General features: G+C 48.6%; 1 protein-coding gene across 1 annotated transcript in view; it reads left to right on the top strand.

The window, feature by feature from the left end:
- L3MBTL4 (L3MBTL histone methyl-lysine binding protein 4) overlaps nt 1-20,105 on the top strand; it is a 411,329-nt gene extending 391,224 nt beyond the window's left edge. The window contains exons 16-18 of the mRNA XM_028123942.2: nt 8,226-8,395; nt 17,245-17,307; nt 19,938-20,105. Of these exons, the coding sequence (XP_027979743.1) occupies nt 8,226-8,395; nt 17,245-17,307; nt 19,938-20,105 (401 nt within the window). The remainder of the gene's footprint in view (nt 1-8,225; nt 8,396-17,244; nt 17,308-19,937) is intronic.
- The last annotated feature ends 976 nt before the right edge of the window (nt 20,106-21,081 follow it).

Raw genomic sequence — 21,081 nt, 5'->3', positions numbered from 1 at the left:
CCCTGAGCATCTGGGAACTGATGGATAGACTCCTGGCATCAGAGACCCTTACAAGAGAGTTTGCTGTTCTAGGATCAAAAGGAGGAGCTAAAATCCTGCCTCAGGAATAAAAGCTGGTGGCTGAATCCCTTCACAGACAAGGGGACTGAGTCTCACTGTACGGAGTTAGTATTATGTGCCACTTCCCCAGCTTGTGATATTATTTGCCACTTCCCCAGCTTGTGAAATCACTTGTCCCATCAGGATCGAGTTGTGTTTGGCTGTAAACTGGTCAGAAGGCGCCTTTGTGAAGGCAGCAAGGTGAGAGAAGCCGGGCAGTCTGTGTCCCATGGGCCAGCAGGTCAGGGGGCGGGAGGAGCACCCTGAGGATCAGAGGAGATGGGGAAGCCGAAGGAGAAAGGCGCAGCGGAGGGGCCAGGGAAGAGACAGAGCTGTGCGGGGGAGAAATGGAAGACTGCAGTGTCTAGCAGGGGGTGGATAGAGTTTGGGTGCCCACTGAGTAGGAGCTGTGAGGAGACGCTCGTCAGTAGGGAAGAAGGCCAGCAGTGGGCTGTGGGGCTGGATGCCCGCCCGTAAGGAGCGCTGCTTCTCGGTCTTCGGAGACGCGACAGTGAGGACATGCAGGAGGGGTGTCAAGGGGAAAGGCCAGTGTGGTGGCACCTGCTCAGAGGGAAGGTAGGCCTGGAGGGCCCAGGGACCGTGGGCTGGGGCACTGGCTTTTCAATGAGGAAGCAAGGCTGAGGAGGGAAGGTCAGTTAGCTCTGAGCAGAGATGATGAATTATAAAGCCCAAAAGTGGGGCCTCAGAGGAGGCTGGGCTTTTCCATGACAATCAAGGACTCTCAGAAAATGGCAATAAGGAGTCTAGAAACTTCAAAGCTCTGTGTCCATCCTCCCCCTTGGGACCCAGTCACCGGTGAGGAAAGAGAGCAGCTGAGTTACCACAGGCTCCTTGAGAGTTTAATGATTTGGGGGTGTACGGCAACACTTTGAGAAAAAGTGGCTCGAAATCTGAGTGGTTCCTAATCTGGTTTTGAAAGCCACCATTCTTTGCATTTGTAGTAATTGAAGACAGTTCCTACTTTCCCGATATATGCATTTCTTCATTCAGTCATTTATTCACCAACTCTGCAGACACTGAGCATCCTGTGTGTGCCAGACCAGTGTACCAGTGTGCAACTCCAGCGTCCCGGCCAGTTAACCGTGGAGCCAAGACCGGAGCTCCAGCTGCACTCAACCACCCAAGAGGCCTGTCCTTAATCTCCAGTCTCCTGGCTTCCTCCACTCTCAGGGTTGCAGTGGCTGGGGGGTGGGGGTGCAGGCTGCCTGGGGCTGCATCATCATGACAACAACAGGGCAACACGAGGGGTCATGTTAACTCCAGTCAGCCCCCTGGCCCTCCCTGAACCCGGCACAGATCTGAGAGAATCCACAACTCAGCACTCCTCCAGACGGCATTGTCCAGTAGAAACACAATGCTGGCGGCTTGTGAGCTAGAAGTTTTCTAGGAGCCACGTATAAAATAACAAAAGAAATGAGAAAAGTTCATTTGAATGGCATTTTATTTAACCCAATATATCCAAAATATCATTTCAAGATGTAAATCAAGATTTAAAAATGTAAGGGAATATTTTACATTCTTTTTTTGTGTGTGTGTGTGAAAGTCATCAAAATCTAAGACACATCATACACTTACAGCACGTCTCAGGTTGCACTGTCCACATAGTCCAGGGCCACGTGTGGCTTCTTTGTGGCCAGTACACAGATCTAGAACGGGCAACATTCTTCATTCAACTTCTGATCCTATTGATCAGCCCCCTGGGAAGTCCCTGCCAGTCCCTGACATTTCTGTGCTTCATCTTCCACATTCATATAAAATTGGTGCAGACGAAGCAGGTTTGTGAGGAGGGAAGATGAAGAACTGCAATCATAAAGCACTCTGCAGATACCAGTGTATGGGTTCTAAATAATAAGGTTACGAAGAAACAGCACAGTACGGCAAACAAATCACCCCACTTGTTTTAGCAGGAGTAGAAGTTACGAGTGTGAACTAACAGTGGGCCAAGTGCCCACTGGAAACTGAACCCCTGTCAGGTGTGTTCCTGAACACGGACTGTGTGGTTGTCTCGCTGATGCTGTTCGGGCTCCTGGGCTCCTCTTGTTCTGTTTCTTCTTGTTTGGAGGAGCCTGGGGGGTAAAGAAATAGAAATGAGGAGGGACTGAGTGAGTCCAGCCTGGTCAAATCTAGAGAAGATAAGGCAGCATAGAAATGACCTCCCCAAGCCTGTAAAGAACAAAGACCTGAAACTAGGGGATCGTGAGAAGAAACAGTTGCCAAGTGCAAAGCCCATTCTGAGCGTTTCCATGCTTCTCCAGTGGAAGCCACTACTGGGGCACAGGGCTGCAAGCAGAGTAACGCCTCAGGAAGTGCTGGGTAAATGGAGGAGAGTCAGTCAGTGATTGTCACGGTATACAGTAGGTGAGAAAAAAAATCATTGCATATGGGGACCCATTGCCATTTTATTTTTTCACTTCCTCCTCTTTAGAGCAGAGAACACAGTAGAATTGCTACCCCTTTCATTGAAGAGAAGGTTGCTTGTGAAATGGGTCTCTGTAGTTAGTGGGATTAAAAATAACTCGAGGCCCAGCCATGCAGCCTCTGGTTACCATTTATGACTCACTTGCTTCGGTTTTATTGTGTGCGCCTTTGTGAAGAAACAGCCATATTTTTAAAGAACATTTCCATAAAGGATTTTTTCCCTTTGTGGGAGTGGAGCAGAAGTTGGGAGAACGAGAGGGGCAGAGAAGAAATCAGGGACCTACTTTCATGTTATTTTCAGATGAATTAAAATCCTTGCATCTTGAAATCCTTTAGACTTTGGTGAAGTCTGTGGGATGGGGAAGCAGACTGTGCTTGTAGTGTGTCCCACGTCTGTCTGCTCATGACACCGGAGAGGCAGCCCTGAGCCACACGGCCCCCACAGCCAGGCCCGTCTGGCTCTCCCTGTGGACTTGGAGAAGAGGGCCTGTGCCCAGGTAGGGTTTTCCCCTTCAGGAGCGGATGGCACTTGCCGTTGAGACTCCTGTCTCATCAGAGAGTCCGCAGGATTCCAGCATCTCATTGCCTCTGCAAGAAAGGTAATGACTTAATGTTGCTGGAGGTGGAACTATTTACTTCCTCCTCTCTGAGTGCTGCTGAATGGATGCAGATCCACGGCCCAGACTCCTGGTACTCTAAGTAAGGGCCTACCCTACCCCAGAGCTGGACACACAGCTGAACGTGCTGGCTGAGGGAACTTGTGAGTGCTCCAAATCTCAAAGTGCCTTGGCTGCAATGAGTAAACACATCATAATATATTTTTTTAATTCATAATACCCAAAAGAAACACCAGTGAGAGAAAAATAGTAGCCAAAAACTTGTTACAACCAAACTGTTCTAAAAATGGCAAACCACTGAGGTGACAAGTATTACATGCTCAGTGTTTCCTGGAAAGGGAAAGACATCTTAAGTGTAGGGATAGCTTTCTTTATTGTCACTCACACGTTGGTGTTAGAAGCAAAGCCAGGATTGCACATGCATTACATTTTCTGATGCAAAAGACATTTTGATTAATTAAAATATTAAAACCTCTAGTAGGAGGGCGGCTTTCGCAGGCTGAATTTTCTTGGCTGACTTTTAGCGGGATGGGTAGGAATCATTGCTGCATGAGGCAGTGTCACTGGGAAGCATCCCATATTGCTCAGCTGTGTTAGGAGGACACTGGGGCTGGATGCTGGGCTTCGTGGATGAACTACATAAGTCACCCAGTTAGGAAGACTCTTTCTGTCCTCTGTTCATGGTGGGCATCCTTTTCTAATCCAGAACCCTTCTTGTTTCCTCAAAGAGCCCCAAGACCAAATGACCTGATCCTTTTCATTTGATAATAGTTTCTGAAGACTGTGTATACCTTCATCACAGGCTTCTGCTTTTTAGTTTATTAGCAACCATTTAGGGAGTATCTAATATGACATGAGCTGTGCTGGGCTTGGTAAAAAGTTAAAATCAGTGTGTTCGCATTTCATAAAAATGTATGCAGATTTTTAAGTGGATATTTTCAAAAGTCTAATTTTATGCACAGAATTTAAAATGATGCAAATCACCCCACATTTTAAAAGTCTGTCAAGAGCCACATAATTTCCAAGCTGGCAGGCTGAATGCATTTTAGCAGTGTTACTCGGTTCCCGCATGTTGGCACCAGTGTACCTGGGCCGTGGATGCCCTGGCCGGCATTGGCAGTGGCCACGGATCCCATGCTCCCTTCCTCCCACTAGGACTCTGCACGTGACTTTGGCGACCATGACACTATTGTTCCAGGACCACTTGGGTGTAAAAGCTGAACATGGCCTGAAGACGCTGAGTTTCAGTCTGAATTTTAGCTTTCATAGGTTTTAGGCATATCCAGCTACGCTAGCTTTGGAAATTTTCTATGTCCAAACGTTTGTTACTATTAGAAGTTAAAATATCTTTATATCTTATGTTAAAAAACAAAATTCAACATTACATTTTAAAGATCTTATTGGCTTTCTTCAGTGATTCGTGAATTGAGCAGCATCCCCCCTAGCAGATAGAAAGGAGCTCCGAGGAGCTGTACAAAGTAGGAGAGTTTTGCAGGCAGAGGGGGCAGAGACAAGCAAAGAGCAGATTGTTTTGGGTAAGTCACCTTTGTTTGGGGGATGGCAGGGATCCGTCAGGCAGATTACCTCACAAATGCTCACCAGGAAATTCCAGACTGACTGGTAGAGATTACATTCCTGGGAGAGGTTGAAACTGTGATTAGGTTAGGTATTAAGTCTTGGTTTGCTGATGTGGGGCTGAGCACAAATGACTCCCATTTTGAGCTTGTCTCTTTTTTAATACTTGTAACAGTAATGTAATACCTAACATGTATTGAACACTTATTATGTACCAGGAGCTGTTCTAATCCCAACAACTCAGTGAGATATAAGTATTATTATTATCCCATTTAAAACACCTCGATACACAGAGTTAAGTCACTCAGCAACTGTGTGGGCACCAGGATTCACAACTAGGCAACCCGATGTTGGACCCCACCCTCCACGCCCCATGCCTCAGTCCTCTGAGGCAAGCCCATCCTAGCATTCTCTCAGTTAGACATGAATATCTCACCCCAAAGTCATCAGCTTTGGAAGAAATTGGACCTGGTAAGTGGTACAAAGAAGGCAAGCTAACCACCATGAAACACTCTTTAAAATGCATACACTCTCTTTTGTTACTGCTGGAAAATTAGTCTTTGCATGGTGTTAATTTTGAAAATGCATCATCCCTCCACAGATCATCAATCCTGACCTCAAGGAACTTACAGACAAACTTAGAGTAGCACTTACCCCTTAATGAGTGGTTACCATATACTAGGGACCACACTGTGCTCTTACGCGCATTCTCCTTCCCCCCTCCCGCCAGCTCTGGGTGGTACATGGGTACATGTTCTCAACTGCCATCATATCTTCGAGTTGGCAGACTGGTTATTCCAATCTCCCTGGTCTCGGACTCCCTCCCTAACCTAACTCATGTCTTTTTGAACTGGAAAACTCAACTTTCTGGCTTCCCATCTCATTTTATATAGTTGATAATAGAATTATTTGTGCTCAGCATGTAACTAGTTCTGGCAAGCATCCCCCAAAACACGGGGTTGTAGATAAACAGACAAGAGCCCTTATACCCATGAGAACTCAAAGCCAGTGAGGGGACTGGTGACCCAACACGTTGGTGGTAGACCTTTCCCGCCTGCCATGGGAAGACTCACTTTGTCATATGGAACCTATTCTCCATTAAGTTCTGTTCATCCTTCGAGAAATCTGGCTTTCACCTCCCTTCAGACCAGTAGTTCGATTTAATAGGAACACAGTTCACTGAATTCAAAAACCAGAGGCAGCGTAAATCTTCCTGAATTCAGGTGTGCAACACACAGCCCGAGCTCCCTACCTGTAGTTGTAATCTGAAGGCCATCTTGTTAGTTGAACTGACCCACGGGTCCCATCTTCCAGGGCCCGGAACCATGAGAAGCGGGGTACTGAGGAACCTCAGTGCTGTTTGGTGCTGGCAAGCACACCTTACACGAATTTCCAAGTGGACCCCTTGGCACCTAAGGCAATTTGCTTCCAGAATTACAGTGTGGAGAATGTTCCTGCCGGGGGCATAGTAGTTCTTTGACATTTTTAATGCCTTCGGACTTTATTTGTGAGTCACAGAAATCTATTCACCATCACTTCACATCTTTGTACCTCCAAAACAATAAGACTCATTAATTGTGTCCTTTTAGAGTTCTATACAGTTTGGAAATGACACATGATTGATTTACCCAGGGCATGGGTTTGAGATACAGACGTGATTTTTTTTTTTTAATCCACGCTATTTCAGCAAAAAGCAACCAACTGATTGATGCAGTGATTCTTTTTCAGAATAAAGGCAGGCTTTGGCTCAGGTCTTAATCCCTCTGAGCACAGAGCGTTAACTCCCTGTTGCCCAGGAGAGCCCTGGGTGACTCTGTGGCCTTGACTGCAGACTGGCTCGGGGACACTTCTGCCCTGGATGTTAAGGGCTTGTTTTGTACATGCTCCTTGTCCAACCTGACACCTTCATTAGAGAACATTCACATTTGTAAACATACTGGTTTTGCTAAGAAGGTGCGAAGTTTCGCTTCCGAACCGGCTGCTGTACATACAGTTGGCTGAACTACACGGAGGGAGATAACCTATTTACATACTAAAAAGGTCAGTGTTGGACAATCAGCATTTAGAGATGAATTTGCTGCTGCTTGCAACTGGAGCATAAGAATTTGGGAGAAGGCCACAATTTTGTTGTCTCTTTATCTGCAGACAGCAAGCATCGGTAAATATGTAGGATGTCTGTGCCGAGCAGGCAGGGTGGTGATGGATGGGCTTCTTCCTAGTTTGGAACCTCTGATTACCAGCAAGCATGTAACTGTGAGACCATGCAGAGTGCAGGTCAGCCTCACCTACTAAAAACTGTAATTAATTTGAGGTAGAAATATTTGCATAATAGCTTTTCCGACTCTTGTTAGTAAAACACAGACCATCATAATAGACTTTAAATTATGTGGCTACTCTTTTCTTAACTTGTAATTTGCAGCGGGAAACGTAGACTTCTACCAGGCTTAAAACAATTTTTTGTGGTCTTTTCAAAGTATTTTAAATATCAACGCTTTATTTTGCTCATGTGTGTTGAAAGCCTCTTAAAAAATGACAATACAAAGGCATGAGTTGGGTTTTCTCCGAAATCTTTGTAATGTTTTTGTTCCTTATATGTTCAAAGCAAAATAATTAGGGAATTGAATTGAGATATCTGGCTCCATCTCAATGTTGGGATATAACATAAGAGTCAAGTCACTCTGGAAGGTGGAAAACCATGTCCGTAAGCCGGGGGAGAAGTAAGAGGCGGGAGGGCAGTCTTACCCCTTAGTGGTGATAGCAGCCTTGAACCAGCAAGCAGCCACTGCCCTCCATGTCTTAGAACCGGAGCACATTCAGAGCTCCTGCTCCAAAAAGAGAGTGTCTGCTTTAAGAGCGCCTGTGTCGGGACAGTCACATCTCAGCTGCAGCCTCTTCCCACAAGTCCCGAGAGGTCATCGTGTCTCCCCGGGAGCTAACTCAGCAGCTGCCACCCATATTCCCATGGGGACCCTGTGCTGCATTCCACGTTCAGCATCCCCCAGGGGACCTGTGAAGCCAGATGTGGGCCTGGGCTTGTTGTGCCTTTGGAGACACACAGAGCAGCTTCCAGGAAGAAGTTCGTTCTTTGTGGGCACACACATCCTGGATGGATTGGTGGCCAATCCATTTAACAGCCACGTTCTGCAAGGCTCTGTGCTTCCTCTGACCTCTGATTTGGGGAGAAAGAAGCCAGTAGCAGTGACAGCCTAGCTCTTGGTTGGCATCACACAATGTCTCCTAGAGATTATTTGACCTCGCTTCGCAAACAGCCAGAGTCATCTGGACCTTATATAACATCTGTTTCTCAGGAAAGCTGCTTTGAAACAGAGCAGTGGCAACGCCTCCTGGCAATGCTGCCAAGCAACTGGAACACCAGGGTCCTCACTGAGTGTGCACCTGTCTTATCCTGGGCCCCTGGGAGGAGGGGCTGACCTAGGGGGTGCTCCCTAACTCGCCCCACGTGCATGTGTTTCACTCACCCTGCCTCTCTTCCAGAATGTTCTGCTGAGCAGACACAGCAGGCACTGCACCAGTCCGTCTTCATGTCCTCCATGTCGGCCCACCCCTTCCGGGACCTTCCCCTCGGCTGGGAGCAGCACTGCAAGCTCCTTCCAGGTGTGGCCAACATCCAGGCCAGCGAGGTGGCCCGATGGACAGTGGATGAGGTGAGCGGGGCTGTTCTGGGGCCCTGGAGGGACTGGGGCCCTGCTGCTGAGAATTCCTCCTAGGCACAGAATCCATAGCATCAAATTTCAGATCCACACTTAAGGGAGAAGGCTGGCCTAATTTTGAGGAAATTAGGACAGCCCAGTTGGTTTTGGCCCCCACTCCCCAGCGGTACCCCAGAGCCACCTCTGCTCTCTGTCACCATCGGCCCAGGGCCAGTTTCAGTGGAGGGGCCCAAGCCTCTGGTCCCACATCACAGATTTACTTTGGGGAGGCATGCATGTATAAGCACCTTAGACTTGCACCCTGGCAGCCCCTGCCCTAAAAGCAGCACCTCGTCTGGGAAGCACCCACCCCTCAGGGTGTTCTGTTCTGCAGGGTCCCAGAGGACCCACTTCTTCTCATTATGGAGCAGCTCTGTGCTACCATTTGTCCACTGGAAGCCACAGATGATCAGTTAACCTTAGGTTTGTTTTTAAAGTGAATTAGATCACAACAGTGCATAAGATGTTGTACACATGCGAAAACAGATCCAACTTTAATATAACCGTGCCTTACAATGTAGGTTTTTAATAAGGATCAGGTAAGTCCTATTGCTTGCTAGAACGCTGTGGAAATGCTTCATATGTAAAGCAGTTTTCTTTTAAGGAATACACTCTCTGATGTTTCTTTTAATAAAGGTATTATTTCCACTAGTCGGGCCTTAATTTTTTTAAATGAAGGAAAACCCTGGGTCACTCTGAGGACAAGATAACAGTGGAGCTGGAGTTAAATTAGTTGCAAAATGTTCAGTGAGCACTTCCTGCAATCAGCTTGACTTAACGTTGGTTCAGGCCTTCCTTTCCAGCCCCGGACAAGGAGCAGGTGACAAAGGCCATGCAGAGGCTGGAGGTTCAGGGCAAGCCTGCTCCATCCACCTCCTCGCCAGCACCTCACGGAATAGGCCTGCAGGATTGCCCTGCCCAGCACTCCTCATCGCAGCAGCCGGGGCTGCTACCTTTCCCTCAGCACACCCCGCGGCCCCACCTCTCCTTCCACTCTTTCCAGGTGATCCCAGAGTCCTGGTAACGGAGTGCTGGCTTAATATGCCAGCCAGCGATGACTAAATGTGATCCAGTTCCTTAAAGAGTACGCAGGGTCTGCCCCCTGCCCCTTGCTGTTGAATTTTGACTGGTTTACAAAGCATGCAGGTTTCATGACTAAGCCAACTGAACTAAGACCGAGTGTGTCTGTGGTCCAATCATGTATGGCTTTGACCTTGTAGCAGCACTGCCCATAATGGAGACCTCAGTGGCAATCATCTGTTCCTGACTTTCAAGCCATTCACTCAAGGTTCTACCAACTTCTAAGTCGGTGGGCCTCCCACCCCGTGTCCCCGCATGGGCTTCTCACACTGGCACAGCTGCTACCCCCACTACCTGCGGCCACTCCCGGCCATCAGCACGGTGCTCCCCTCCTGCAGGAGCCTCGCCATGCTCCCGTCTCCTCAGAGACTTTTTTGTCACTGACCTGCACTCACTTGTCTGCCCCTCACCAGATGAGTAGAGACCTTATTTCATTCACTTGACACGTCTCCGGAGAACTTCTCACTACACCCGGCACTTAGCAGATAACCCAGTAGTGTTTGTTGAATGAATGTTGCATGACAAGGGCATCATGAGCTGCTGGATATTGAAACAAAAGTGGAACACATCCAAGCAGAGAAAGAAGGGCGGCCATTCCAGTCAAAGGGGAAAATGGAAGGTTGCCTGCAAGTGAGTATGACTTATACATGGATGGCAGATGTACGACACATCCTGTACTAACATTGATAATGACAGTGAACACTATTAATATACTGGGAGTAAGGCAAGTACTCTTTTATTTTGCCCATTTTACAGTTAGGGAAGTTGAGGCACCTAGAGACTGAGTCAGGGCCCCACAGGCAGAGCCAGGTCCTGAGCTGACATCTTACCCGCCAAGCACCCTGTGGACGTGGGGCACAGACAGGAGTGCCCCGGGATGGGGAAGGTGCGCCGGGTGTGAGGCGGGATGCTTGCTGGCCTGTGTGTCTGTCAGTCAGCGGCATGAGCCACGGGAGGCGCTCACACAGAAAGTCATCCGTGGAGATGGTGCTTCGGGGGCATGAGAGTGGCACCCATCTGCAGGAGTATGCGTGAGAAGAGGCGGAGGAGAGGGACTGACCAGGGAGCACCGCCCAGGGAGCCCCACCACACTCCCGGTGTGGAATCATCCGGGTCTGCACTGGGCAGAAGAACTGCCCGAAGTCGGCAGACATTTTCAAGTTGAAAGCAAGAACACAACACAGTGAAACAGATCAGATCCTGAAGGTGAAGAAGTGAAATGAGCCAAATGTGACTCCATGCGTAGTCTCAGCACCACACAGTTTAGGACCCGGGATGACAATATGCGGGCTAGAGAGTTCATCTGCAAGAATGGGAAAGTAGTGGTGCCACCAAACGAGATGAAACTTTGGGGGAAAGAATCCAGTTTGGGGGCAGGGAAAGAAGATGGTGAATTTCATATGGGACATGTTAAGGGAGAAGTCCCCGTGGATGACATCACAGCAGTAGATGTACAATACCTATTTCCAGGATGGAAATATCGCATGAGGCCTCACTAATGGATGGGGGCCCTGAGTGAGCCTTTACCAAGGACACAGTTGTCTAAGGAGAGCCGCAGAAGATGGAGGTCAGAGGGGACTGCAGTCGGAGAGAGAGTCCACAACAGAGAAGTGTCAATGAGAGGCAGGTGGTGAGTGTCCTGTTTAGCAGGGCACACGCCAGATGTAGCTCAGGGCTCCTGGCTGGGGCCGCGGAACTGGGCTTCCAGGGATTTGGAAAAAAATGTGGACAATATGTATATTCCTTGTCCTTAAGAGGAGGGCCAGAGCTTTTATTAATGTCTCAAGAGGACCATCGTCCAAAGAGAACAGAACCTCTGTTTTCGGAACATTAAATAGTGAGTGGGAAGTTTAGGGGGCCTCTGATCTGGTGAGTCCCAAGTCTGGCACTGCAGAATGTAAGGGCTTGGGAGAGTGACGAAAGGCAGTGGTGGTCACGCCACAAGTCTCACTGAGACAGGGAGGGCCTGACTCATTATGGGGGACACGGAGGGTGCCATCAAGGACTATTAGGAGGCCAAGGTCACAGTCCCTGAGTTCTCTGTAGTGGATACACATGGAACAGCCCTTTATTGCTGAAAGAGGCCTTAGAATTTTCTAGATTTAAAATAAAACCATCATCCCTGAGGCTGTCTTCATAAAGTGTGCCTGTCATGATGCTTCTGTAACCGTGACTTCCCTCAAGGATGCATTCCAGAGAAAGTTTGACTTATTCCATCATGTTTAATATATCATAGTCTTGAAATCTCCCTAACTAGGTGCCCTTGAGGACAAGGAGCATGTCCTAAATTTCCTTCTGTGTTCTCACACTCTCGTAGCACATTTCCTGGAACCAACATAGGCCCCTCAGGAAGAATCTTGGATGGGGTGAGAGTGTGGGCTTTGTGGTGACTCTATTTGTATCTTTGAAGATAAGGCAGCCTTCAGATGGGGGTTGCTTAGGGGGCATTCCAGTGAGTACCAACAATACAGTTTGTGACTATTGGATTTTTTAGATGCCACATTAAAAATGGGAATAGGGCAGCAAGGATTTGAAACGGCAGTGCAGGGCAAGAGGAGACCAAGGGAGGGGGTTGCTGTTCTTTTGTGTTTTGTTCTCATTAGGCAAAGTATTGGAGAGAGGAACCACGGGAGCCCAAGACAGGATACATTGAAAATGGACTTGTATGTCCTTGTGTTAAGTGCCCTTCAGGGACACTCAAGGCAGGAGTCTTGTCTGTGGCAGAAGATGAAGAGCAAGAACGTTTCCTTTTGTCTGCTATCCTGGCCTGGGAGGGAGACCTCCTCTCTGCATTCTGTTACCTGCGAAGAGAAGCCAGCCCAGGGCCATTGTAACATTGCCCAGAGCGTGGGAGCAACCTTCTCACTCCTTGAGTGCTCTGGCTGTTTCTTTTAGCGCGGTGTTTTTCAAAGCACGGGCAGGCTGTGAAGTCAGTTTCATGGTTCTAGAAAGAAAGACAAGATGAGAGGAAAGACCATAACTGTAGTCAGGGTTATTATTTTGTGAAACCTTTGTTAGAAGTCTGTGGGTATGTGCAACACTCCAGTTACGGTCAGTGTGAAGTGTGTTTTGTACTCTGGGCCGTGGAAATGGTCTATAAAGGAGTATAAGTGCTTAAGAGTAGGAACTAAAATATTTTTCTATCTCTTTGCATCATTATAGTAAAGTATCTTGCCCAGAGTAGGTGTCTTAAAAATGTGTGAGTGAATAAATGGGGAGGTGGATTTTATGCAGCACCCTCCCACCAGGTGTGCGCGGGCACGTGAAGGCAGGAGGTGACATGCTGTGTGCACCTTACAGGCATGTGGCTCATGTATGCTCGGGGCACATAGGGGTGCTTTTACTTCTTACAGTCAAAAATGCTTCTTAAAGCAGCACATATAACTCGCCATAGCCTCAACCAAGTGCTCCCTAAATGTCCATTAACTTTAAAAGATGGCAGTCGCTTTAAAAGCAATCTTTACACAGGAGGGAGTGTTCTGAAAAATTCGGGATACCGCTAACCAGCATAGCAGCCTTATACAAGCGGGCCCTTAAAAAAGGGCAAGTAACAAATTCCACTGTTAAAAAAATGAGACCCAGGCTGGAAACGGCCCCCAGTAGACTTGGAGCCAGTGCAATCCAGCACACAGCTCCCGGCTCAGCAAGATCGAGAATACCACCGTTCCAAAAGATTTAAGGGAGCAAGAGCTCCACAGGAGGAAACAGGCCTGTGGAGCTCCGAGAGGATGCCAGGAAAAGTAGGTCGCTGGGGGAAGTAAGTTGGGGAAAGTAATGGGCTCATCCGAGAGCTGGTGCAGGGTCATCTTTCTTAGTCTTCCCGAAGTGCTCTGTCATCCCCAGGATTAACCTACTCAGTGTCCCAGGACAAAGCCTGGGCTTTTGCTGTGGGACATTCCCCTCCTGAGAACTTGGGGAACCCCGCGCAAGGCAGCCTCCCCACAGGTGTGCTGCTGGGAGCCAAGGTGGCGGTCAGCCGCCCCCAGGCCCCAACAGCAGCGCCATCACCTTAGACAAGCAGACGCGTCCACACAGCCATCTTGGGTGCGGGCAAACAGATGGTACCTTCCTGGTTCACAGAGTCATTCCTATTTACCACAGACTTGAAGAGGTAGACAGATTTTTAAGGGGAGACTGAGAGGGAAGCTTTCTGGTAGCACTCTATGGTATGTTCGAACCCACCATTTTCCAATTAAAATTTGTAGCAAAATGGGCTTTCTATTAATCCTCAAAATATAATTTATTCTTGGAATAAATACCGACTAATAGTACTGGATAATGACAATGAATAATGATCAAGGCCTTTGGATATTTTTAAATTCTGGCCAGAAAAGTCAGCCTCAGTAGATTTCATGGAACTTGTTTTTGACTTTGGAAAAGGATAGATTGAAGAGACTCAGAATCTCTTTCGGAAGAGGCAGAGGATTTCAGACCCGAGGCCCAAAATGCACGTCTTGGGGGGGCGCACAGGGAGGGGTTCCCCGGGGCCAGCTGGGGGCCGCTGGCTCGGCCGTGATGAACTCTGACAAGTTCATCGTTCCTGTTGAAGAATCCTGTCTACCTCGGACATAGACAGTGACTTCTTGGCTAACAGGAGGGGGAATGTGATTCTTTTCTGTGTGCCCAGGAAAGGACATTTTAACCCATGCAGACCATCAAAGCAACACACAACACCTTTGCTGTGAATGGAAGTTCCTGGAATATGTATTTTAAAAAGACCCTCTGTCTGTGGGGAGCCCGGATCCTTTTTGCTGGCTTGGCTTTCCCCCAGGAGGCCGTGACTGAGCTGTGACAAAATGTATGTCTTCTGTTAATTCCTAGTCCTGCTTTTTTATTTTTAATTTTCTTGCTGTGACATTCAGCCTCTTGCCCTGTGAAAGAGCCATCTCAGGAAAACGTGCCTTTAGAGCAGTGGCTTTGAACCAGGAAGACTGGGCAATATCTGGACACATTTTTGGTTGCCACAGCGTGGGGGTGGGGGTGCAAATGACACGTGGCGGATGGAGGCCAGTGTCGCTGCTAAACAGCCTGCAACACACAAGGTGGCCCCGCTGCAAAGAATGCTCAGTCCCCCTAGTCAGTATGCTGGTGGGGACACACCTGCCCTCCAGCAGTTTTCCTGGCCTCTGCTTTGATTCCTGCCTGCGGGCAGATCTCGGGATTTGACCTTGCAGGGCCTCTTGCCTCCAGCTCCATGCTCTGCCCCGTGCAGAGTGTCCAAGCCCTCGCGGGCCCCCACTGAACAGCCACAGGTGTCTCCCAGTGACGTCCTGCCCAGTCCCCCCCACACTGCTAGATCAGCTCTTGAGGTTTCTCTTGCGCAAGGATCCTCAGCCCTACCTGCCCGTGAGAATCACCTGGGGAATCTAAAAATGAATGCCCAACACTTGGGCCAGATCCAGCTTGATGACTTCGGAGTGTCTGTGGCCTGAGCCTCACCATTATTCCTGTGTAAAGCTGTCCAGGGGATTCCAAGTTGTGGCCAAGAGAGAGAGCCGCCCCTCCGGGGCTCCTTGTACCCACACCGGGGACAGAGCACCGCCGCCCCCTCACCCCTGCCTTTTCCCGCGGCTCCCCTGCTCCACAGTTCTAGCCAAACGGCACTCCTCACTGCCGATGCCATGTGTGCAGTGCATCCCCTGGCGGCCTTGCCCCTGACGCTCTGTGCTGAGAAGGTCTTCTCCACTCGCCCCCCGCCATTCGCCCCCCAGCACTGCCTGTCTCAGCCTCCACCTCCCTTACAATGCTTTTCCCGGGTTCCCGTCTGAGATGCCATCTGTCCATGCTAGAAGCCCACAGCCTTTCCACCTCTTTTCTAGAACCTCTCGAACTTAGCACATTTGAGCATGTACCGGAGTGAGGAGTAAGCCATCCTCACTCGCCGTTTTCCCTTTATCCTCCTACCTCTGCTCAAACTGTAAACACGGTGGAAGTTCCCACGTGACGTGCTCATGCTCCCGCCTCCCAGCACCCAGCAGGAGCCTTACGTGTAGCTGGGGTTGGGCGTACCTGGCCGGAGGGCAGCCTTGGGAACAGGGGGACTACACCCCCCTCCCAGCGTCCCAGGCCCTAGAAACTCTCTGTGAGAGTCACTCTGTGTTACCCTGCTGTCACTCGCCCCAGTTACGTGTCCCTGCAATTCAACCAGCAGCCTCCCCACACTTTCCTCAGCTCCGTGCTTTTCAGCCACCTAAGAAGAGTGAATCATATCAACTCAACCAACACAGCATGGGGCACTTGGGCGAAGCAGCTCAGAATGCTAAAGCCTCCCAGGTACTCCTAGGGCTCGAGGATGCCGTTGTGTGGCAGCATGATGACTGGTTTGGGAAGATTTTTTTTTTTTTTAATTCTCATCATCCTGCACTTTGGAAGGATGACTGTAGATGACTCATGATAAAATATACTTGAGGCATCTGAGGTGAGTAAAGCAGACACCAACATGCTGATGACCCCTAAAAAGATGTTCTGAAATCTTTGTATTAAATACAGCTGTGAGTCAAGGGTGTGAGTACAGGTGTGAGGACCCGGGTCCGCCCTGTGGGTGTTGGTCCCTGGCCACTCCGTAAGCTGGAGATCAGCCAAGGCCGCAATGCTCTCTTCTGCCAAGTGTGGGGTGGGTCAGTGTCCACTGTCCTCTCCCTGCACGGAGCGGGGGACTCCCAGGGCTCTTGGATTGTAGAACATGTTGATACAAGGCCCTGAGCTCCCTGCCTTCCCGTGGGCCTTTTCCATTAGAGGAGAGAGAAGGCTCACGTGCACCCAATTCGTTAGGCACAAGTCGCAGAGAGCCAGAAATTAAAAGCGAAGACAATAGCTCTTACAAACATCATCTCCCAGGTTTTGTTACTGTTGCCTCCTGGCGTGCCTTTCATCCTGCACTGCAGCCATACCAGACCTTGCCAGAAGGGGCCAGACCACTTGTCATTTTGGTCGTTGAGAGTCTACACTTTATGATGTTTGTTCACTCAGCTTCCTAAAAGCATCCGTTGGGAACACTCATAGCTTCCTGTGCATCCAGCCAGGTCATTGTCTGGTCTCTCTAATTAAAAGGAACTTGAGGCGTGTGTGGCTGGCTGGGCAGAGGGGGAAAGAGTGGGAAATGAAGTTGAAGAGGGTAATTCTCCAGAACTCCACGTTTGGAGTCTGAAAACTTGAATTCCAAAACCATCCTTGGCACTTCTCAGCCATGCATGACTTTCGGTAAGTCATTAAACCTCCTGGGGCTTCAGCTTCACTGTCACTGATGAGGGAGTTCGGCCAGCAGAGGTTCCTAGAGTCCCTGTTGCTGGCCGGGTACGGGTGAGACTCAGAAGGGGGCCTTGGGGCTGCTGAAAGGGCCAGGTGGACAGTCCTTCTCTCCGACAGTCCCTGTAGAGACTGCTACACCCGGGCCACTCCCTCCTGCCTTCCCTGACTCCACAGGGTGGACAGGAGGATCAGACGAGAGAAGATTCCAGAATATCAGCACTGCACACATGGAGGCTGTCATTGCCATCGTAATGGTAACCCCATGTAGGTCAGCCTGGCAATAAGAGGCCAGGAGAGAGACTGGGGGCTGGTCTAATTTCTGAGCTGGCACATGCTAATGTGCCTTGACAGTTACTATTTCAAATCCAAGTGTTTGAGGAATTTGAAGTATATTTTACTCAAATGTTGAATTACTATAACCCAAGAAATTATTTCAGGTGTGTGTTGTAAATCAGGTTTTTCATCTTACACTGTAGGTGGCTGAATTCGTACAGTCTCTTCTGGGCTGCGAAGAGCATGCCAAGTGCTTCAAGAAAGAGGTAGGAAATGCAAAAATTATATATACTTCCATGCTTCTGGCCCCAGAAGTGTTTTGTTTTCATTTACTTAAGTGTAACTGAGAGTAGTTGGGTGGGCAGGAGAGAGGGGTCAGTGTGGGACAGAGCCCAGCAGTGCAGTCGGGCACCTCAGGGTCAGCCTCTGTCTTTGTCTTGCTTATGCTTAGCCATGCTTTGTCACAGAATGCTGTGGTGCCTGGCCCAGGGGCCTGCTCAAGAAATAGGCTAGTTGGTGGAAGAATGAATAAACATGTCAGTTAATTCTTATGGGTGCCACGTAGGCTCTGCTGTGATGACTTAGGCTTCACTGGAGGCAGGAGGGGTCCTGTGAGGAGCCTGCTCCCAGGGAGGAGAGGGGATTTGTCTACCCCGTGGTGACGTGGGACCATCCTGTGTACCCCTGCTCTGTACCTGCTTCAAGAGGAATGCCGAGAAGCCGGAAAGTCCTTCTGTGGAGTTTTGTGTCCTCCCTGTTGGTTGGGAATGTTCCAAACTGCTCAGTATTTGTCTTGGACTTAGTAGCCATAGCTCTAGGGGCCGCAGAAGAGACGGCATCAGCTATAGAGTAATAGTGAAGATACGGTGGTTATTGCTTATCGTGGGCTTGCCATGTGCTGGACCCTGTGCTAAGCACTTTACAATTGCAGGCATAGCCGGAAAAGGGCAGGCAGATTCCAGCCCCTCTCCGTGTGATTCCAGAACCATCATCATCTTTCTAGAAGTCTGCAGGAAAGCTACACTCTTAGAGACTCCAGCATATAGCATACACTCTCCCTCTCTAAGAGGTCATGGTTCAGGGAAAATACTCTTGGAGTTTGGCGTCCTGGGCGCCCTCAGAGCCCAGCAAGTCCTGCATCTCCAGGGAACTCAGCACAGGGTCAGTCAGGTAGTAGTCTGGGCAGCTGCCCAGGGAAGCATGACGTTCACCTGCTCTCCCCTGAGCCCAGCCCGGCTCGAGGGTGGTTGGCCTGGCCTCGCACATACAGGCCACTCTCTGCGTCAAGCAGCGCCCAAGACCCACCTTGTCCACAGGCGTCTTTGCAGGTCAAGATTCTCCAGCTTGGCTCTTATGACCGGCGGTCCCCCAGTGGGCAGATCACTTAACTTGTCTCATCTCTCCTCGGTGCGAGGGGCCTTTAAAGCTCAGGGTTAGTGTGTTTCAGTGCCTAGGAAAGTTCTGCGGGTATTTTGTTCTCTAAATGGACGATTCTTCAACAGACACTATCACAAATGCACAAGAAGCTTTTTATGACTTTCTTAAAACTTTAAACTTTAACTTCCCACTTTAATTTAAAACTTAAATTTCAAAATTTGTGTCTGTGGGGGGATCCTTACTTCCTCAGTGAGTCATTGACATGAAGAGTTTGTATCATTAATTCAAAGAAGTTAGAATCACAGTGCTAGATTCAGGGAAGGGGGTTACCATAGAAAACCCTTTCATTCTGTCTTCTTGGTTCTACAGCCAGCAATCTTTCTGAGCCAGTCTGTTTAAATAGGTGATGGCGGGTATAGGACATGCCCAGAGTCCCTGGGACTCAAACGGAGAGCAGACTGGGGATTTTAGACGCTGTGGAAAAGGCCTGCATGGTGGTCACTCAGCATCCTGTGAGTCTCAGGAAAGCTATTACATGTCAGACCACTATGTTTTAAAAGTTAATAAATAAGGGATGCCTGGGTGGCTTGGTCAGTTAAGCAACCGATTCCTGATTTCTGCCCAGGTCATGATTTCAGGGTCATGAGATCGAGCCCCATATGGGGCTCTGTGCTCAGCGGGGAGTCTATTTGTCTTTCTCCCTCCCCCCACCCACCGCTCGCATGCTCTCTCCAAAATAAATACATAAATATTTTAAAAAGTTAATAAATAAAACATTTATTATGTATTTCTGCTTATAAAGGCATTTATTATTAAAAAAATTTAATGCAGGTTAAAGGAGAAAATAGAAATCAAACCACTACTCCACCGGCCAAATCTGACTTAACATTGGTATAAAGACTTCAAATATTTTCATTATGTGTATGTATATATGTGGTCATGCACATTTAATTTTACAGAATAAAACTGAGATCTATTTCATCATGTCATGGTTTGTTGCTTAACAATTCATGAAGAATTTGCCAAATTATTGTTTCATCGAGATGTGAATTTTGGTGACTGCCTCGTACCCCAACCTAGATGATATTATAATGTATTTACTTCTGCTATTTTTGAAATGCTGGACTGTTTTCAGTATTTCACTATTTCAAATAACACTAGAGTAGACACACTGCACCTTGTTCTCTTGGGAAAAATTCCTGGAGATTTACTTGGTGGATGCAAGTAGGTTTTTTTTAAGGCTCGTGATACAAATTCAGGCCAAGATTTTTTAAACATAACAATAGAAATATCGCCTATTGAGGTGAAACATAACACTATACAAAATTTTGTATATCGAGTTCATATTTCACCGGGTCCTGGGTGACAGTACAGAGTGGGGTGGTGGCGGGGCTGGGTGGGAGAGGGTGCCGTGTCTCCCTGTTCGAGGGGTCTGCAGGCAGGTCGACACGGTTCAGCGTCCCACAGCTTGGCCCCCAGAAGTTGCCAGAGGGTAAACTGTGTGTTTATTTACTCGCAGCAGATTGATGGCAAAGCCTTCCTGCTTCTGACACAAACGGACATCGTCAAGGTGATGAAGATCAAACTGGGTCCGGCACTGAAGATTTATAACTCTATTCTCATGTTCAGGAATTCCCAGGACCTCACCGAAGAAGATTCTCTCTCAGGCCAAGAAGCCAGAGGATAAACACACCACCTGAACAGCCATGGCACCAGGACCTTGTTCTTTCAGCAATAAAACTGGCCCACATTAGTTTGATTTGTATGTCCCCATGGTCATATCCATATTTAATTTGGACTTTGAAAGTGGCTGTGGTTTTGATGTGTAGAGGGTATCGATGACTGATCCAGGGCCAAGGATGCAGGCCCGTGTGTGCTTTGGGGACATCTTGATCTTCAGCGGGGTCCTTCCGGCTCTGATGTGTTGCAACAGACCAAAGAAGCCCACACATACACCTTCAGTTCTTCTCCTTCACCATTAACCAGTTTTCAAGCATAAAACTCTCAAGCAGTAAAATATTAGAAAAACAGCATTCACAAATACATTGTTAATGTTTTCACCAGAGCATCTGAGCTTGGCTCAGATTTGCCATCTGGGCGCAGTGAGTCTAAGAGATAGAGGCCTGGTGCTTTAGAAAGACTTCATGTGGGATTTTTGTGTACTTTACTCAGGAAAGTGTGAATCTTTAAAAAAAAAATAATAAGCACATGTTTTCACGATTCATTAATTCTTTTTGTTCCATTAAGCGTTTCTTGTTTGTCCTCCCAGTGGCTCCTGGAACTTGCCCAGGAGCACCAGGGGAACAGTCAGCCTGGGCATGTAGCAGAAGCTGGCCAGGCCCTCCCAAGGACTGCCCCTCCCCCCCCGCCCCAGGCAGTGCCCAATGGCCATCTGTGGGAGCGCAGGGGACCCTGTCCTGCCACTGGCGTGGGCTCGAGGGCCAGACACCCACCTGCACCGAATCCCTCCCGGCTTCCACTCAGAGGCGGCCTCAGGAGAAGTAACTGGCCCTGCGCTCCTTCTGAGCAGGTGTAATAAGGAGCCGTGTTACATCTTTAAAGAGACACACCATTAAAAGGGAAGGTCTCTAAAGTAGGGAGCTTGGTGGCTATGATTTGTTCGAACAATTCTGATTTCTTGTCAGACCTTATTTGTTTTGTGT

Source organism: Eumetopias jubatus, unplaced genomic scaffold, assembly GCF_037043125.1.
Source record: "Eumetopias jubatus isolate StellerSeaLion01/CBP00866 unplaced genomic scaffold, mEumJub1_p1.0 scaffold_16, whole genome shotgun sequence".
Lineage (NCBI taxonomy): Eukaryota > Metazoa > Chordata > Mammalia > Carnivora > Otariidae > Eumetopias > Eumetopias jubatus.
The sequence above is the reverse complement of the archived record's forward strand: the minus strand, read 5'-3'. Positions and strand labels throughout refer to the sequence as shown.